We start from the raw sequence: 18,654 nt of genomic DNA, 5'->3' as shown, positions 1-18,654 counted from the left end.
AGTTCATTTTCATGGACGCTGCCTGACGTGCTGAGTTCCTCCAGCATTTTGTGTGTGGTACTTTGGATTTCTAGCATCTGTTGAAACTCTTATGGTTATGATACCACTTTCTGTTGTTTAGTTTCAGTGCTAGTCCCAATGTAGTCCATTGGATTGTAAAAAATTATCAGTTGCCTGGAAAATTCAGGTGCCATGGTAGAGTAGTGGCTGGCATGACCCTGTTACATTTTGGGGTATCTGAGTTTGCAGTTCAATTCCTGCATTCTCTGTAAGAGGACATTTGTTTGTTCTTCCTTTGTTCACATGGGTTTCCTCGGGGTACTGCGGTTTCTTTCCATAGTCTTAGGACATACCAGTTAGTAGGTTGTAGGTTAGTTGGTCATTGTCCCTTTGATTAGGCTAGCATTAAATCAGTGGGTTGCAGGGTGCCACAGTTTGTTGGGCCAGAAAAGCTTGTTCTGCTCTGTATTTGTAAATAATTTTAAAAATAAAGGACTGAAGTGCTTTCAGGGATAGGTAATGCCACTGCATTGTACCTGACCTGGGCACTTGGTGGAAGAACGGTAGTTTATTACCCAGGATTCTTATGAATACAAACACGCTGCATTTTTGATGATAAATGCAATTGTGACCTCTCTTTTCCTGCGCAGGGATTTCTAATAAATGCAGTCGGCCCTCCTTATCCGCGGATTCAACCAACCGGGGATTGGGAAAACCCGGATGTTCTCTCTTCAGCACTCGTTGTTTGATAGATAGATAGATACTTTATTCATCCCCATTGGGAAATTCAACATTTTTTTCCAATGTCCCATACACTTGTTGTAGCAAAACTAATTACATACAATACTTAACTCAGTAAAAATATGATATGCCTCTAAATCACTCTCTCAAAAAGCATTAATAATAGCTTTTAATAATATTTAATAATAGCATGGAAAGACTATTTTTCTTGTCATTATTCCCTAAACAATACAGTATAACAACTATTTACATAGCATTTACATTGTATTAGGTATTTTAAGTAATGTAGAAATGACTTAAAAGTACAGGCAGTCCCTGGATTATGAATGAGTTCTGTTCCTGAGTCCGTCTTTAAGTTGGATTTGAAGTCGGAACAGGTACATCTGGTATTATTTAGCGTCAGTTAGTCAAACGTTTTTCTTAGTATATAGTACATATTTTACCTTTTTATGCATATAAAACACTTAAGAAACATGCGTATTTCAATAATTAAACCACTGCGTTGCCTAGTAATAATTGTAGTTTTCATCGGGGCAAGGCCTTTCACATGCTCCATTAAAATTGTTCTGATCGTTGAGTGATTGTGGTCTAACAATTTTCGAATGACCAATGGCGTTTCACCTCTTTCCGATCGCTTTATTACTTCCACATTTTCAATCGTGATCGTGATTATTTTCATGAACAGAAACACCACGGATTCAGAGCTGCGCCGCTGGGTCATAATGTCCACTGCACTGAACATGTTAAATAAAGTCCGGGGTTCTGCTGGGTCCTAAAGACCACCTCACTGAGCCTGGTTAAATAAGGGACTTGAGCATCTGTGTTTTTTGGTATCCGTGGGGGGTCTCAGAACCAATCCCCCGCGGATAAGGAGGGCCAACTGTATTTCTATGCAAGCATGACAGTAACGATAGAACATGAATTCTTTCTAGTTCTATATTATATATATATATATATATATATATAGAAATATATTATATTTCTAGATTATATATAGAAATATTATATTTCTAGATTATATATTAGAAATAGTGTAAGATGAAAATTGTTTTTATGATAGAGGTGGATAGTTTTGTCTACAAGGACTGAAATTTTTAAAAATCTTACAATTTTTCATTTCCTGCATACTCTGAATATTTTCTTTGCAATTACACAATTTGGAAGGTTCTAGAAAGGTACGCATGATGCCATTTCTAATTTTATCTTTATACATTTAGGCAAGAAATTGGAAGAGACAGAAAGTGATCTAGATGACCCTGATGCAGTTGAAGTGTCTGACCAGGAATTAGCTGAGGCTGACTCTAGCACTCCAGCAGAGGGAACTGGGGCATCCTGCGGTCTGGAAGGTACACAGAATAAAGAAACTGTACAAAATACTCCAATTAAACGCAAACGAAAACGGAAGAAAATGGATGCTGCAGATGCAGTGGCGAAGGACATTACTAAAGACGTGTCAGAGGAGGAGGATGGTATTCAACAGCCAAAACGTAGAGTACAGCAGCGTGAGAAAGGTAAGAGTAGTAGTGTGTCTGCCTGTGCATTTGCTTCATTTAAGGCTGGTGGTTGCAATTTTTATCTTTACCGCTCCTAAATAATACATATATATATTGGTTCCTTGTAAACTTCCTCTCTGAATGACAGATACTGAGTTTTATGTTTCTCTTCTGCTCACTTTCTCTAAGTATTTTCATCCCTGAGATACATGATATTTATGATACATGATACTTGAGATAATTCAATTCAATTCGATATTTCAGGCAACAGGAAATTTACAGAGAAAGTGAGCAGAAGAGAAACATAAAACTCAGTATCTGTCATTCAGAGAGGAAATTTGATTGCAGCAGGTGAACATTACCACACTAACCTTGAGCTGAGTAAACACACCAAATTCTTTGTTTGTGGGTGCTTTTATTGCATCACAATGAAAAATAATTATTTTTGTGTAGGAGCCCAGAATGATTCAGGTTCTGGTAGAAAAGATGGTGTTCAGAAGCCAGTTGGAGAAGCCGAAGATGAAAGCCATACGGTGGCCAATGTTGAAGCATTGGCTGACCAAGAAGCTTCTAAAAGCAAACAACCTTCACGAGCCAAGAGAAGGATAAAGCCCAGTGAGGAAGATAAGTTGTTAAGGTACAAATGATAAACTTGCATGCATATAGTTCCTTTAAGGTATTTGAGATAATTGAGACAATTTAAGGTGATTGGGTGGCACGATAGTATTGCAGTTTGCAAAATGCTTTATCTTGCTAGCAATTGGGGTTCAATTCCCGCCGTTGTCTGTACGGAACTTGTACATTCTTCCTGTGACCGTGTGCGTTTCCTTTGGGTGGTTCAGTTTCCTCCCTCATTCCAAGGTTAGGGTTAGTAAATTGTGGGCTTCCACCAGCATATTCTTGGACTATGTTGATCATTTACACAAACAACACCTTTCACTCTATGTTTCGATGTAATTGTGTGAAATATAGATTAAAGATAAAGATTCGCTTTATATCTGGTTGGTGTCTCAGTTTCAAAATAAAGCTAGTTTTGTCTTGTCCTTTATCTGTGAGTTAAAGCAAGCACTGCAGCTCTTTTCTTAATGGAATGGCTGTTTCTCAAATCTGACTGCGTTGCAGAGGATAAAGCTGAAGTAGGAAGTACAGTGATGTCATGAAACTTTCAGAGAGATGCACAGCAGGTTTCCAATCTCTGATTTGAATGTAAACAGAGCAGTAAACTATGTTGCTGAATCACTTACATGCCAATCTCTGGACATTATTCAATCCTTGTCATTTGCATGTGGGATTTTGTAGTTGGTGTCTTTGGTGCTACTCAAAGAACATTTTGTTATGCTAACAATTTTAAGCATGATGAATAATATCATAAAGAAAATGTTGGAAAGTGAATGAAATAAAAAAGACTGAGAAAATATTCTAAATAATAGAGATTATTAGAGATTAGCTTTATTTTTCACTTGTACGGTTCGCGTCAACAATCAACACAGTCCGGGGATGTGCTGGCGGCAGCCTGCAAGTGTTGTAATGCTTCCAGTGCCATCATAGCAATTTACTAACTGTAACCAGTACGTCTTTGGAATGTGGGAGGAAACCTACCCAGTCACAGGGAGAACATACAAACTCCTTCCAGGCAGTGGTGGGAATTGAACCCTGATTGTTGGCACTGTAGAGCATCATGTTAACCACTACACTACCATGGTTAAAATAGAATTTGGAGACATCTTTTTTCCAAATTATTGTTATTGTAAGAATTGCATTCAAGTTGCTTGGAGTTAATTACTCAAAACTGTCTGCACTTTGACAGATGGACAGTGTCATTTGTAAAGGTTGATTGCTGTGGAAAATTGAGAAGGAAGAAAGTGATGCAAAGCCAGCTTCTACTATTGGGATATTCTGGCTTTGAATGATGAGTGAGTTGATAGAGGGATATCAAATTAGGAGGAGTATAGATAGGGTAAAAGCAAGCAGGCTTTTTCCACTGAGGTTGGGAGAGACTAGAACTGCAGGTCATGGGTTAAGATTGAAAGGTGAAATGTTTAAGAGCAACATGAGGGTTATCTTATTTACTCAAAGGATGGTGGGAGTGTGGAACGAGCTTCCAGTGCAAGTTCAATTTCAACACTTAAGAGAAATTTGGATAGGTACGTGGATAGGAGGGGTATAGAGGGCTGCTGTCCCGGTGCAGGTCAATGGGACTAGGCAGATTAAATGTTCAGAAAGGACTAGATGGGCCAAAGGCTGTTGTGTTCTATGACTCTGACAGTAACTTGCATCAGAACTTTTGACATTGCTATTATTTCATAAAATGTCACTGTGCTTGTTAAGGAATGTCACTGTTTTTGCCATTTATTCATCTGCTGATGATGCTGTGCTATGAATCTTGAAACTTAAGATTGATTTCCCTTTTCTAAATATTTGAACATCTTTCTGCTTAGTAATTATTTTGCCAAAATGTTTGTTGCAGTGACTGTGAGAGTGACACACCGTCAACTACGACCCCCCCAGTCCCAAGAGGAGATTCTAACCAATGTCAGTTTGCTCGGCCTCAGAAATTTAAACCCAACTTAAAACTGGTTGGAAGGAACAAAGCAGATAGAAAAACCACTCTGAAGCCTGGGACATCTTATGACAGCACGGTTGAATCCAGGGCCAATGCTGCTCAGTCAAGGCCTGACTCTGCCCAATCTGAGGCTGACACGATGGAACCCAGGGCTGAAGCCACCCAATCTAGTGCTGACGCAATGAAATCTGGAGTTGATGCTGCCCAGTCAGAGCCTGACTCTGCCCAATCCACGGCTGAAGCCACCCAATCTAGTGCTGACGCAATGAAATCTGGAGTTGATGCTGCCCAGTCAGAAACTGACTCTGCCCAATCCACGGCTGAAGCCACCCAATCTAGTGCTGACGCAATGAAATCTGGAGTTGATGCTGCCCAGTCAGAGCCTGACTCTGCCCAATCCACGGCTGAAGCCACCCAATCTAGTGCTGACGCAATGAAATCTGGAGTTGATGCTGCCCAGTCAGAGCCTGACTCTGCCCAATCCACGGCTGAAGCCACCCAATCTAGTGCTGACGCAATGAAATCTGGAGTTGATGCTGCCCAGTCAGAGCCTGACTCTGCTCAAACTGGAGCCAACATGATGAAATCCAGGGATGACACCACCCAATCTACTGCTGATGTGATGGAATCTGAAATTGATGATGCTCTGTCCAGGGCCTATGATACCCAGTCAGAGGCTGATGATAACCACTCCAGGGCTGATATGATGGAATCCACCAATGTTATGGAACCTGGCGCCATTGCCATCCAATCTTGCACTGATGTAATGAAATCTGGGGTGATTACCACCCAATCTGGGGCTGAAGTGATGGAATCTGGGATCATTGTTGCCCAATCTGCCAACATGGTGGAGTCCAGGGGGGTTATCAACCAATCCGGGGACAAAGTGGTGGAGTCTGGGGGCATTGCCACCCAATCTAATGCCAACGTGATGGAATCTGGGGACAACGTGGAGGAGTCTGGGGGCATTGCCACCCAATTTAGTGCCAACATGATGGAATCTGGGGACGACGTGGTGGAGTCTGGGGCTGTTAGCAACCAGTCCGAGGCTGACATGGTGGAAGAGTCACTTTTACTGGATCATGATGCTTATCCTGGAGGACGAACTGAGATCATAAGTGAGCAGCCAGAAAAGGTATAACCGTGCTGTCCTGTATGTAGACTGTTAAAATTATGTTAGAGACTAACATCTGCAGAGTTTCTTTAGCAGGTGTCTGTATTTGAAATTGATTTTTTACAATTTTGTCAAAAGAGCTGAAATTAATCAACATCTGAACTGCTTCATCAATGTGCAGTCCCCTTCCCTCACATTTTAGGAACAGCATCTTCCCCTCCGCCATCAGATTTCTGAACCGTCCATAAACAGCACCTCATTATTTGCACTATTTATTTACATTTGAATTTATAGTAATGTAATGCCTTTGCACTGTACTGCTGCCGCAAAACAACAAATTTCCTGATATATGACAGTGAAGGAGAGAAGGTGTTAATGGCAGGTTCAGAGCTGTAAAGTTGCCCGCTACTGAAAGTGGATGGGTGTGGCAGGGATGTAGGAGAGGATAGCACTTCTGTGTTTGCATGTAGTGGAAAATAATATTGGATCTCTTTGAAATGAATACAATGTGTGTAATGGGCCAATCTTCAGCCAAGGTGTGCGGCAGTGTAGCATAGGTTATATCCTGGAATAGAGACACACAACTACATCATTTTCACCCAGGAAAAAAGGTCTCTGGCTGTCCACTTGATCTATGCCTTTTGTGAGTATTACACAGTCTGAGATAGGGCTGTTTGTTTGCTGCTTTGCTGCCCAAAAAGAATTGGCTTCACGAGACGGTTTTTGCCTTGCACTGACGTTTACACTGTCACTTTTGAGAGTGATGAGTCTGAAAGAATCGGACACCAGAAAGATTGGGCACTACGAGTAATGAAACTGTGACATAGGCTGTCTTGTGTTTTAAGCTATCAGGGAGATTGACATTATTTGTACTTTGTGAATTGTCCTTTCATCCACGTTATAGGTGTCTGTCAGTAAGTCTTTGTTTTAAACAGATGGTCTGATTTACAAGTGTTCTTTTTCACAGATTTCTATATAATTTTGTGCATTCGTAACAAGCAGCCAGTATTGGGAAAAAATCTTATGTCACTAAACTTGTACAATTGAGGCAGTAATGCTACCTTTAGAATGAAGGCAGTCAACACTGGGAGCTGGGAGAAGTAACTTTACAACAATCATAGAAGCTAAATATGTGTTCCATATTTACACAGCAGATTAAAGAACAGTATTAAATTCACTTAATTGTTTGTACATAGAACATTACAGCACAGTGCAGGCCCTTTGTCCTTTTGGTCGGTCCGTTTAACCTACTCTAAGATCAATCTAACCTTTCTCTCCTACATAGCCCTCCAATTTCCTGTCATCTATGTGCCTGTCTAAGAGTCTCTTAAAGGTCCCTAATGTATCTGCCTCTACCACTATCCATGGCAGGGTGTTTCATGCACCCACCACTCTCTGTATAAAATACTTATCTCTGCCCTTCGATGCACAATGCTGGACTGTCCTCTGACATCGGCCCATGCTTTTCTCCAAACATCTTAATATTATGCCTCCTCGTATTAGCTAATTCTGCCCTGGGGAACAGTCTCTGGCTGTCTGCTTGATCTGATTTATGCTTCTTTTAATCTTGTTCTCTATTTGTGTTTGTTCATTATTTAAAATTTTTGTTTATATAGCAGTTTTGAGGATTTCTTCCTGATCAATTTTGATCTTCCCTTTCATGATGAGATTGATTTTGTGTGTCATCTTTTGCAAGAAAGACTGTATCTCATAGCATTTGTGACATATATTGATTTGTAAAAATGTAATTGATTATTTTGACAAACACAAGGAGTTTTGCAAATGTTTGTACTCTCTTTTTGCTGTTAGTGAAATTGTCTTTGGGTGACTTTGTTCAGAAGCTAAAGTGAATATAAACGAGCTCTGTATTTTTGTGTAGGATGTCAGTAATATATTGAAGTCTGAAAAAAAAGGTGCTGATAAAGCTGAAGAGGTGTCATCATGTGAAGTTCAGGATTCTGTCACTGCACCACGGTAATATATTGCATTTCCTGTATTTCCCTGTTCATCTCAGCAGAGTGCACCATTGTCAAAGCAGATTCATGACCTACTCCCAGGTTTTTCTCAGTGAAGCTGTACAACAGCTGTTCAAGTATTTACAAGAATGGTTTGCCACTTCTTTTAAACTGCATCACCATTAGGGTTAAGGCTAAACCTAATGCATTTATAAATGTGGTATTGGCTTATTATTGTCCAATGTGCCAAGGACAGTGAAAAGCTCATCTTGCATGTTGTTCATACTGAGCAGTTCATTACCAGTGCATTGAGAAAGTAGCCATAGAGCACTACAGGTCAGAAACAGGCTCTTCTAACCATCTTTATAAAGGGTATAAAGGTAGTAAGGTATAAGGGCTAAAGTGTGTGTATTTCAATGCAAGAAGCATCAGGAACAAAGCTGATGAACTGAGAGCTTGGATACATACATGGAATTATGATGTAGTGGCCATTACGGAGACTTGGCTGGCACCAGGGCAGGAATGGATTCTCAATATTCCTGGATTTCAATGCTTTAAAAGGGATGGGGGGGGGGGGAAAGGGGAGGAGGGGTGGCATTACTGGTCAGGGATACTATTACAGCTGTAGAAAGGGTGGGTAATGTAGCAGGATCCTCTTTTGAGTCAGTATGAGTGGAAGTCAGGAACAGGAAGGGAGCAGTTACTCTACTGGGGGTATTCTATAGGCCCCCTGGTAGCAGCAGAGATACCGAGGAGCAGATTGGGAGGCAGATTTTGGAAAGGTGCAAAAATAACAGGGTTGTTATCATGGGTGACTTTAACTTCCCTAATATTGATTGGCACCTGATTAGTTCCAAGGGTTTAGATGAGGCAGAGTTTGTTAAGTGTGTCCAGGATGGATTCCTGTCACAGTATGTTGACAGGCCGACTAGGGGGAATGCCATACTAGATCTAGTATTAGATAACGAATCGGGTCAGGTCACAGATCTGTCAGTGGGTGAGCATCTGGGGGACAGTGATCATCGCTCCCTGACCTTTAGCATTATCATGGAAAAGGATAGAATCAGAGAGGACAGGAAAATTTTTAATTGGGGAAGAGCGAATTATGAGGCTATAAGGCTAGAACTTGCGGGTGTGAATTGGGATGATGTTTTTGCAGGGAAATGTACTATGGACATGTGGTCGATGTTTAGGGATCTCTTGCAGGATGTTAGGGATAAATTTGTCCCGGTGAGGAAGATAAAGAATGGTAGGTTGAAGGAACCATGGGTGACAAGTGAAGTGGAAAATCTAGTCAGGTGGAAGAGGGCAGCATACATGAGGTTTAGGAAGCAAGGATCAGATGGGTCTATTGAGGAATATAGTGTAGCAAGAAAGGAGCTTAAGAAGGGGCTGAGAAGAGCAAGAAGGGGGCATGAGAAGGCCTTGGTGAGTAGGGTAAAGGAAAACCCCAAGGCATTCTTCAATGATGTGAAGAACAAAAGGATGACAGGAATGAAGGTAGGACCGATTAGAGATAAAAGTGGGAAGATGTGCCTGGAGGCTGTGGAAGTGAGCGAGATCCTCAATGAATACTTCTCTTTGGTATTCACCACTGAGAAAAAACTTGATGACGGTGAGGACAATATGAATGAGGTTGATGCTGTGGAGCATGTTGCTATTAAGGGAGAGGAGGTGTTGGAGTTGTTAAAATACATTAGGACGGATAAGTCCCCGGGGCCTGACGGAATATTCCACGAGGCAAGGGAAGAGATTGCTGAACCTCTGGCTAGGATCTTTATGTCCTCGTTGTCCATGGGAATGGTACCGGAGGATTGGAGGGAGGCAAATGTTGTCCCCTTGTTCAAAAAAGGTAGTAGGGATAGTCCAGGTAATTATAGACCAGGTAATTATAGACCAGTGAGCCTTACGTCTGTGGTGGGAAAGCTGTTGGAAAAGATTCTTAGAGATAGGAACTGTGGGCATTTAGAGAATCATGGTCTGATCAGGGACAGTCAGCATGGCTTTGTGAAGGGCAGATCGTACCTAACAAGCCTGATAGAGTTCTTTGAGGAGGTAACCAGGCATATAGATGAGGGTAGTGCAGTGGATGTGATCTACATAGATTTTAGTAAGGCATTTGACAAGGTTCCACACGGTAGGCTTATTCAGAAAGTCAGAAGGCATGGGATCCAGGGAAGTTTGGCCAGGTGGATTCAGAATTGGCTTGCCTGCAGAAGGCAGAGAGTTGTGGTGGAGGGAGTATATTCAGATTGGAGGGTTGTGACTAGTGGTGTCCCACAAGGATCTGTTCTGGGACCTCTACTTTTTGTGATTTTTATTAACGACCTGGATGTGGAGGTAGAAGGGTGGGATGGCAAGTTTGCAGATGACACAAAGGTTGGTGGTGTTGTAGATAGTGGATTGCGGAGAGACATCGATAGGGTGCAGAAGTGGGCTGAGAAGTGGGAGAAGGAGTTCAACCCGGAGAAGTGTGAGGTGGTACATTTTGGAAGGACAAACTCCAAGGTAGAGTACAAAGTAAATGGCAGGCTACTTGGTAGTGTGGAGGAGCAGAGGGATCTGGGGGTACATGTCCACAGTACCCTGAAAGTTGCCTCACAGGTAGATAGGGTAGTTAAGAAAGCTTATGGGGTGTTAGCTTTCAGAAGTCGAGGGATAGAGTTTAAGAGACGCGATGTAATGATGCAGCTCTATAAAACTCTAGTTAGGCCACACTTGGAGTACTGTGTCCAGTTCTGGTTGCCTCAGTATAGGAAGGATGTGGAAGCATTGGAAAGGGAACAGAGGAGATTTACCAGGATGCTGCCTGGTTTAGAGAGTATGGATTATGATCATAGATTAAGGGAGCTAGGGCTTTACTGTTTGGAGAGAAGGAGGATGAGAGGAGACATGATAGAGGTGTACAAGATATTAAGAGGAATAGACAGAGTGGACAGCCAGCGCCTCTTCCCCAGGGCACCACTGCTCAGTACAAGAGGACGTGGCTTTAAGGTAAGGGGAGGGAAGTTCAAGGGGGATATTAGAGGAAGGTTTTTCACTCAGAGAGTGGTTGGTGTGTGGAATGCACTGCCTGAGTTAGTGGTGGAGGCAGATACACTAGTGAAGTTTAAGAGACTACTAGACAGGTATATGGAGGAATTTAAGGTGGGGGGTTATATGGGAGGCAGGGTTTGAGAGTCGGCACAACATTGTGGGCCGAAGGGCCTGTAATGTGCTGTACTATTCTATGTTCTATCTAGTACATGCTGACTTGATATTCTGCCTAGTTCCATCTACCTGCACCTGGACCAACCGCTCTCAACCATGCACCCATCCAAACTTCTATTAAATGATACAATCGAACCCACAACCAGCAATTCCACTGCAGTTTGTTCTACAGTCGTGCCACTCTCTGAGCAAAAAAGCTACCCCTCAGATTCCCCTTGAATATTTCATCTTTTGCTTTCTACCCATGACCTCTAGTTCTAGTTTCACTTCTCAGTGGAAAAACCCAGCTTACATTTACTCTTATTACATTTACCCTTACATTTACCTCATCATTTAGTATACATCTATCAAATCTTCCCCATTCTCCTGCACTCCATTCAATAAAGTCTGAAACTATTCCATATCTTTCCTGTTGGTAGGTGTTAAGAGGAGCATACAATACTCTAAATTTGGCCTTGCCAAAATCTTATATAACTTCAGCATTACATCCCAACTCCTCTACTACTTTCCTCCTGCTGGTCTAGATTATATTGCAAGCTTTGATAGCCTTCCTTAATGTCCACTATGCCCGTTATCGCAGCATAAAAGCCAGGACCACAGGCTCCGGGACAGCATCTTTAACCAGGCCATCAAACTGATTAACTCATGCTGATCTGAGTGTATTTCTATGTTACATTGACTGTTCTATTTATTGTAAATTATTATGATTGTACATTGCACATTTAGATGGAGACATAACGTAAAGATTTTTACTCCTCATGTATGTGAACAATGAATGACTCACTGGTGTAGTCCAAAGGAAAGGTTATGAAGCATAGAAACATAGAAAATAGGTGCAGGAGTAGGCCATTCGGCCCTTTGAACCTGCACCGCCATTCATTATGATCATGTCTGATCATCCAGCTCAGAACCCTGTACCTACTTTCTCTCCATAACCCCTGATCCCTTTAGCCACAAGGGCCATATCTAACTTCCTCTTAAATATAGCCAATGAACCGGCCTCAACTGTTTCCTGTGGCAGAGAATTCCACAGATTCACCACTCTCTGTGTGAAGAAGCTTTTCCTCATCTTGGTCCTAAAAAGCTTCCCATTTATCCTTAAACTGTGACCCCTCGTTCTGGACTTCCCCAACTTTGGAAACAATCTTCCTGCATCTAGCCTGTCCAATCCCTTTAGAATTTTATACATTTCAATAAGATCCCCCCTCAATCTTCTAAATTCCAGTGAGTATAAGCCTAGTCAATCCAGTCTTTCTTCATATGAAAGTCCTGCCATCCCAGGAATCAAATCTGGTGAACCTTCTCTGTACTCCCTCTATGGCAAGAATGTCTTTCCTCAGATTAGGGGACCAAAACTGCACACAATATTCTAGGTGCGGTCTCACCAAGGCCTTGTACAACTGCAGTAGAACCTCCCTGCTCCTGTACTCAAATCCTTTTGCTATGACTGCCAACATACCATTCGCCTTTTTCATCGCCTGCTGTACCTGCATGCCCACCTTCAATGACTGGTGTACAATGACACCCAGTCTCATTGCAACTCCCCTTTTCCTAATCGGCCACTATTCAGATAATAATCTGTTTTCCTGTTCTTGCACCCAAAGTGGATAACCTCACATTTATCCACATTAAATTGCATCTGCCATGAATTTGCCCACTCACCTAACCTATCCAAGTCACCCTGCATCCTCTTAGCATCCTCCTCACAGCTAACACCGCCGCCCAGCTTCGTGTCATCCGTAAACTTGGAGATGCTGCATTTAATTCCCTCGTCTAAATCATTAATATATATTGTAAACAACTGGGGTCCCAGCACCGAGCCTTGCGGTACCCCACTAGTCACTGCCTGCCATTCTGAAAAGGTCCCGTTTACTCCCACTCTTTGCTTCCTGTCTGCCAACCAATTCTCTATCCACATCAATACCATACCCCCAATACCGTGTACTTTAAGTTTGCACACTAATCTCCTGTGTGGGACCTTGTCAAAAGCCTTTTGAAAATCTAAATATACCACATCCACTGGTTCTCCCCTATCCACTCTACTGGTTACATCTTAAAAAAATTCTATAAGATTTGTCAGACATAATTTTCCTTTCACAAATCCATGCTGACTTTGATGATTTCACCTCTTTCCAAATGTGCTGTTATCACATCTTTGATAACCAACTCTAGCATTTTCCCCACCACCGATGTCAGACTAACCGGTCTATAATTCCCTGGTTTCTCTCTCCCTCCTTTTTTAAAAAGTGGGGTTACATTAGCCACCCTCCAATCCTCAGGAACTAATCTAGAATCTAAGGAGTTTTGAAAAATTATCACTAATGCATCCACTATTTCTTGGGCTACTTCCTTAAGCACACTGGGATGCAGACCATCTGGCCCTGGTGATTTATCTGCCTTTAATCCCTTCAATTTACCTAACACCACTTCCCTACTAACGTGTATTTCCCTCAGTTCCTCCATTTCACTAGACCCTCGGTCCCTTACTATTTCTGGAAGATTATTTATGTCCTCCTTAGTGAAGACAGAACCAAAGTAGTTATTCAATTGGTCTGCCATGTCTTTGTTCCCTATGATCAATTCACCTGTTTCTGACTGTAAAGGATCTACTTTTGTCTTGACCAATCTTTTTCTTTTCACGTATCTATAAAAGCTTTTACAGTCAGTTTTTATGTTCCCTGCCAGCTTTCTCTCATAATCTTTTTTCCCTTTCCTAATTAAGCCCTTTGTCCTCCTCTGCTGGTCTCTGAATTTCTCCCAGTCCTCAGGTGTGCTGCTTTTTTTTTTGCTAATTTATATGTTTCTGCTTTGGACTTGATACTACCCCTAATTTCCCTTGTCAGCCACAGGTGCACTACCTTCCCTGGTTTATTCTTTTGCCAAACTGGGATGAACAATTGTTGTAGTTCATCCATATGATCTTTAAATGCTTGCCATTGCATATCCACCGTCAACCCTTTAAGTATCATTTGCCAGTCTATCTTAGCTAATTCACGTCTCATACCTTCAAAGTTACCCTTCTTTAAGTTCAGAACCTTTGTTTCTGAATTAACTATGTCACTCTCCATTAATGAAGAATTCCACCATATTATGGTCACTCTTACCCAAGGGGCCTCGCACGACAAGATTGCTAACTGACCCTTCCTCATTGCTCAATACCCAATCTAGAATGGCCTGCTCTCTAGTTGGTTCCTCGATATGTTGGTTCAGAAAACCAACGCTTGGCAATACATTTGGGCACCAGCTTGGCGATAGGTTTAGCACCAGCTTGGCTGCAGGAGCTGCCAGAAGGATGTTCAGTGATGTCCAGCTGCCCTCGGCTCCACTCCAGATTTGCTGTCTGGGTTTACTCCTCTAGCCTTCATCTCTCCCGAGATTGCCTACAAGGCAGTGGAGCTATTTACCCGTAGCTGAAGATCTGTTTATGATCCCCAGGTCGTGTCCACACGCCAGTGGATCTGTGTGCTACGTGCGGAGGTGCCAGACTTACTCTTGTCCTCTGTAGTTCAGCCTGAATCTGAAAGCAGTTTAATTTTCATGTGATACCATAGAGGAGGCACTACATGAGGTTTGCTGTTGGAGAGGCTATGTTGTGGTAGACAGAGACTTAGGTATTCAGCTCTCCTTTTCACAAGACTGCTAACCAGCGGGGGACAACCACACTACACATCACAACAACCATTTTGCCACTCATTAATATAGATGATAAACAACAATGCACACAGTACCAAAACTTACGCCACACCACTGATCACCCGCCTCCAGACAGAGAGAGACAATGCTCCACTACCACTGTTTGGCTTCTCCCGCAAAGCCAGTGTTGAATTCAAATGTCTACTTTATCCTGAAGCCAAGTGTCTTAACATTCTGGCCCAACCTCACATGTGGAACTTTGCCAGAGGCCTTCCTATGCGTGTACACTGCTGTTTCTTTATCTAACTTGTTGGTAACCATAAGACCTAAGATATAGGAGCAGAATTCAGTCATCTGGCCAGTGAGTCTTCTCTGCTATTTAATCATGGCTGATTCATTTTCACGTCAATCCCATTCTCTTGTCTTCTCCCCATAACCTTTCAGGCCCTGATTAATCAAGAACCTATCAACCTTCTCCTTAAATGAACCCAATGACCTGGCCTCCACAACCATCTGTGACAATGAATTCCATCGATTCACCACCATCTAGCTAAAGAAATTTCTCGTTCTCTCTTTTCTAAATGGACATCGTTCTATTTTGAGGTTGTGCCCTCTGGTCCTAGATTCCCCACTAAAGGAAACATCCTTTTCACATTCACTCTACCTAGGCCTTTCTACATTGGATATTTTTCAGTGAGATCCCCTCTCATTCTTTTAAATTCCAGCAAGTACAGACTCAGAGGCTTCAATCACTACTCATATGATAACCCTTTCATTCCCAGAGTCATTCTTGTAAACCTCCTCTGATCCCTCTCCAGTGTTAGCACATTTAAGAATAAATTGGATAGATACATGGATGAGAGGTGTGGAGGGTTATGGACTGGGTGCAAGTCAATGGGACTAGCGGAATAAAGTTTCAGCACAGACTAGAAGGGCTGAATGGCCTGTTTTCGGTGCTGTAGTGTTCTGTGGTTCTATGGTTCTATCCTTTCTTAAATAAGGCATCCAGAATTGCTCACAATACTCCAAATGAGGCCTTACCAGTCCTTACACAGTCTTGGCATTACACCTTTGTTTTTATATTGTAGTCCTCTTGAAATGAATGCTAACATTGCATTTGCCTTCCTCCCCATTGATTCAACCTGCAAATTAACCTTCAGGGAATCCTGCATGAGGGCTCCCAAATCCCTTTGCACTCCCAATTTTGAGTTTTCTCCCCGTTTGTAAAATAGTCTTTCCACTTCCCGACACTGTATTCTATCTTCCACCTCCTTGCCCATTCTAATCCTTCTGCAGCCTCTCTGCTTCCTCAACACTACCTGCCCCTCCACCTGTTTTCATATTGTCCCCAAACGTTGCCACAAAACCATCAATTTCATCATCCACATTGTTGACATACATCATGAAAAGATGCGGTTCCAATGCAGACTCCTACGGAACACGTCAAGTCAACCAGAAAAGGCTGCCTTTATTCCCAGTCTTTGCCTCCTGCCAATCAGCCAATGCTTTATCCGTGCTTGTATCTTTCCTGTAATGCCATGGGCTCTTACCTTGTAAACTCCTCCAAAAACTCTTGTTAGCTTGATTAGAAATGACCTACCACATGGTTCTGTCCATCCAAATCCTCATATAGCCTTAATGGCATATTATTTCCTATCTAATTCTTAGAGTAGAAGATAAAACAATAACAGACACAGAATGGTGTAGTAGCTACAGAGATAGTGCAGTGCAGGTAGACAATAAGGTGCATGGTCATAATGTGGTGGATTTTGAGTTCAAAAATCAATCTTATCAAACTAGGGAACAATTCAGTAGACTTATAATAGTGGGGTAGAAGCTGCTTTGAGCCTGGTGATATATCGTTCTTTGCATTTGTGTCTTCTGACTGATGGGAGAAGGGATAATAAAGAATGTCCAGATGGGTGGGGTTTTTGATTACGTTCTCTACTTTACTGAGATGGTGAGAAGTGTTGACAGAGGGGAGGCTGTTTTCAGGGATGTGCTGAACTATGTCCAGATCACTGCAGTTTCTTGTGGTCATGGGCAGAGCAGTTGCCGTACCAAGCTGTTATGTCTCCGGATAGGATAATTTGGTTTTACACAAAGTGCTGAACTGCTCTAAGTTATGTAGTTCACATGTGACCAAATACAAAGATTGAGAAATATGGAGAAACTTCTTGTATGTTATAAGGAATATTATAAGGAGTCATTAAATTGAAAAAGTATGAAATATTTCAGTAATTTAAGTGTTGGATTTGGATTTTGTATATTAATATTTGCTTTTCTTCAGATTTGTAGAGAAACCAGGCCGATCAGTAAGGAGCCGTTTGCAGAAGCCCAAGCCAAATTTAGGGAGAGCAGTGATAAGGAAAGATGCATCAATGCAGGAAAGAAAAACAGCTGCACGACAAGAAAATAATATTGCAACTCAAGATATTATGGAGCTCAGTCCTGGTCTTGATGTTAATAAAGAAAGTGAGGCTCACCGCCAGAATGCAAACGTTGTGGATACAGTTCCAATACAGCCGGGCGCAGTCCAGAATCAGTCGAAAGGAACCAATGAAGCAAAACTTGCGGCATCTCTGGTAGATCTAATACTAAAGTCTCTTATATTTCACATCATTTTGATGAATGTGCTGATTGTGCTTTGGCATACTGGGGAGTGTTTAAACTAGAATTGTTGGGGGGTTGGAACCGAACTGAAGAGACTGGGGAAGAGGAGGTTGGCTCACAAATAGAGAAAACTTGCAGACAGTGTGTGAGGGAGGATAGGCAGGTGATAGAGAGGGGACACACTCAGACCGATGGTTTGAGATGTGTCTATTTTAACGCAAGGAGTGCTGTGAACAAAGTGGATGAGCTTAGAGTGTGGATCAGTACTTAGAGCTATGATGTGGCTGTAACAGAGACTTGGATGGCTCAGGGACAGGAATGGTTACTTCAGGTCCTGGGTTTAAGATGTTTCAGAAAGGACAGGGAGGGAGGTAAAAGAGCTGGGGGCGTGGCACTGTTGATCAGAGATAGTGTCACGGCTGCAGAAAGGGTGGACGCCATGGAGGTATTGTCTATGGAGTCTCTGTGGGTGGAGGTTAGGAACAGGAAGGGTTCAGTAACTCTACTGGGTGCTTTTTATAGGTGCCCAATAATACCAGGGATACCGAGGAGCAGATAGGGAAACAGATCCTGGAAAGGTGTAATAATAACAGTGAGGTTGTGGTGGGAGATATTAATTTCCCAAATATTGATTGGCATCTCCCTAGAACAAAGGGTTTAGATGGGGTGGAGTTTGTTAGGTGTGTTCAGGAAGGTTTCTTGACACAATATGTAGATAAGCCTACAAGAGGAGAGACTGTACTTGATTTGGTATTGGGAAATGAACCTGATCAGGTGTCAGATCTCTCAGTGGAAGAGCATTTTGGAGATAGTGATCATAGTTCTACCTCCTTTACAATAGCACTGGAGGGAGATAGGAACAGACAAGTTAGAAAAGCGTTTAGTTGGAGTAAGAGGAATTATGAGGCTATCAGGCAGGAACATGGAAGCATAAATTGGGAACAGATGTTCTCGGAAAGGTATGGAATAAGTGTGGCAAATGTTCAGGGGATATTTGTGTGGAGTTCTGCATAGTAACATTCTAATGAGACAGGGAAGTTATGGTGGGGTACAGAAACCATGGTGTACAAAGGCTGTAGTAAATCTACTCAAGAAAAGAAAAGCTTACAAAAGGTTCAGAGAGCTAGGTAATGTTAGAGATCTAGAAGATTATAAGGCTAACAGGAAGGAGTTTAAGAAGGAAATTAGGAGAGCCAGAAGGGGACATGAGAAGGCCTTGGCGGGTAGGATTAAGGAAAACCCCAAGGCATTCTACAAGTATATGAAGAGCAAGAGGATAAGACATGAAAGAATAGGACCAATTAAATGTGACAGTGGAAAAGTATGTATAGA

At 42.1% G+C, this 18,654-nt stretch overlaps 1 protein-coding gene across 5 annotated transcripts in view; it reads left to right on the top strand.

The window, feature by feature from the left end:
* Nucleotides 1-18,654, top strand: part of LOC140738594 (uncharacterized) — a 156,063-nt gene that overhangs the window by 50,330 nt on the left and 87,079 nt on the right. For all 5 annotated transcript variants that reach the window (XR_012101407.1, XM_073066125.1, XM_073066114.1 and 2 more), the window contains exons 11-15: nucleotides 1,959-2,252; nucleotides 2,688-2,871; nucleotides 4,702-5,932; nucleotides 7,791-7,885; nucleotides 17,000-17,294. Coding sequence is in view for 4 of the 5 variants with exons in the window: in XM_073066125.1 (XP_072922226.1) it covers nucleotides 1,959-2,252; nucleotides 2,688-2,871; nucleotides 4,702-5,932; nucleotides 7,791-7,885; nucleotides 17,000-17,294 (2,099 nt within the window). In the remaining variant the exon portion in view is untranslated. The remainder of the gene's footprint in view (nucleotides 1-1,958; nucleotides 2,253-2,687; nucleotides 2,872-4,701; nucleotides 5,933-7,790; nucleotides 7,886-16,999; nucleotides 17,295-18,654) is intronic.

Source organism: Hemitrygon akajei, chromosome 2 (genome assembly GCF_048418815.1).
Source record: "Hemitrygon akajei chromosome 2, sHemAka1.3, whole genome shotgun sequence".
In the NCBI taxonomy this organism is placed as follows: Eukaryota; Metazoa; Chordata; class Chondrichthyes; order Myliobatiformes; family Dasyatidae; genus Hemitrygon; species Hemitrygon akajei.
The sequence above is the reverse complement of the archived record's forward strand: the minus strand, read 5'-3'. Positions and strand labels throughout refer to the sequence as shown.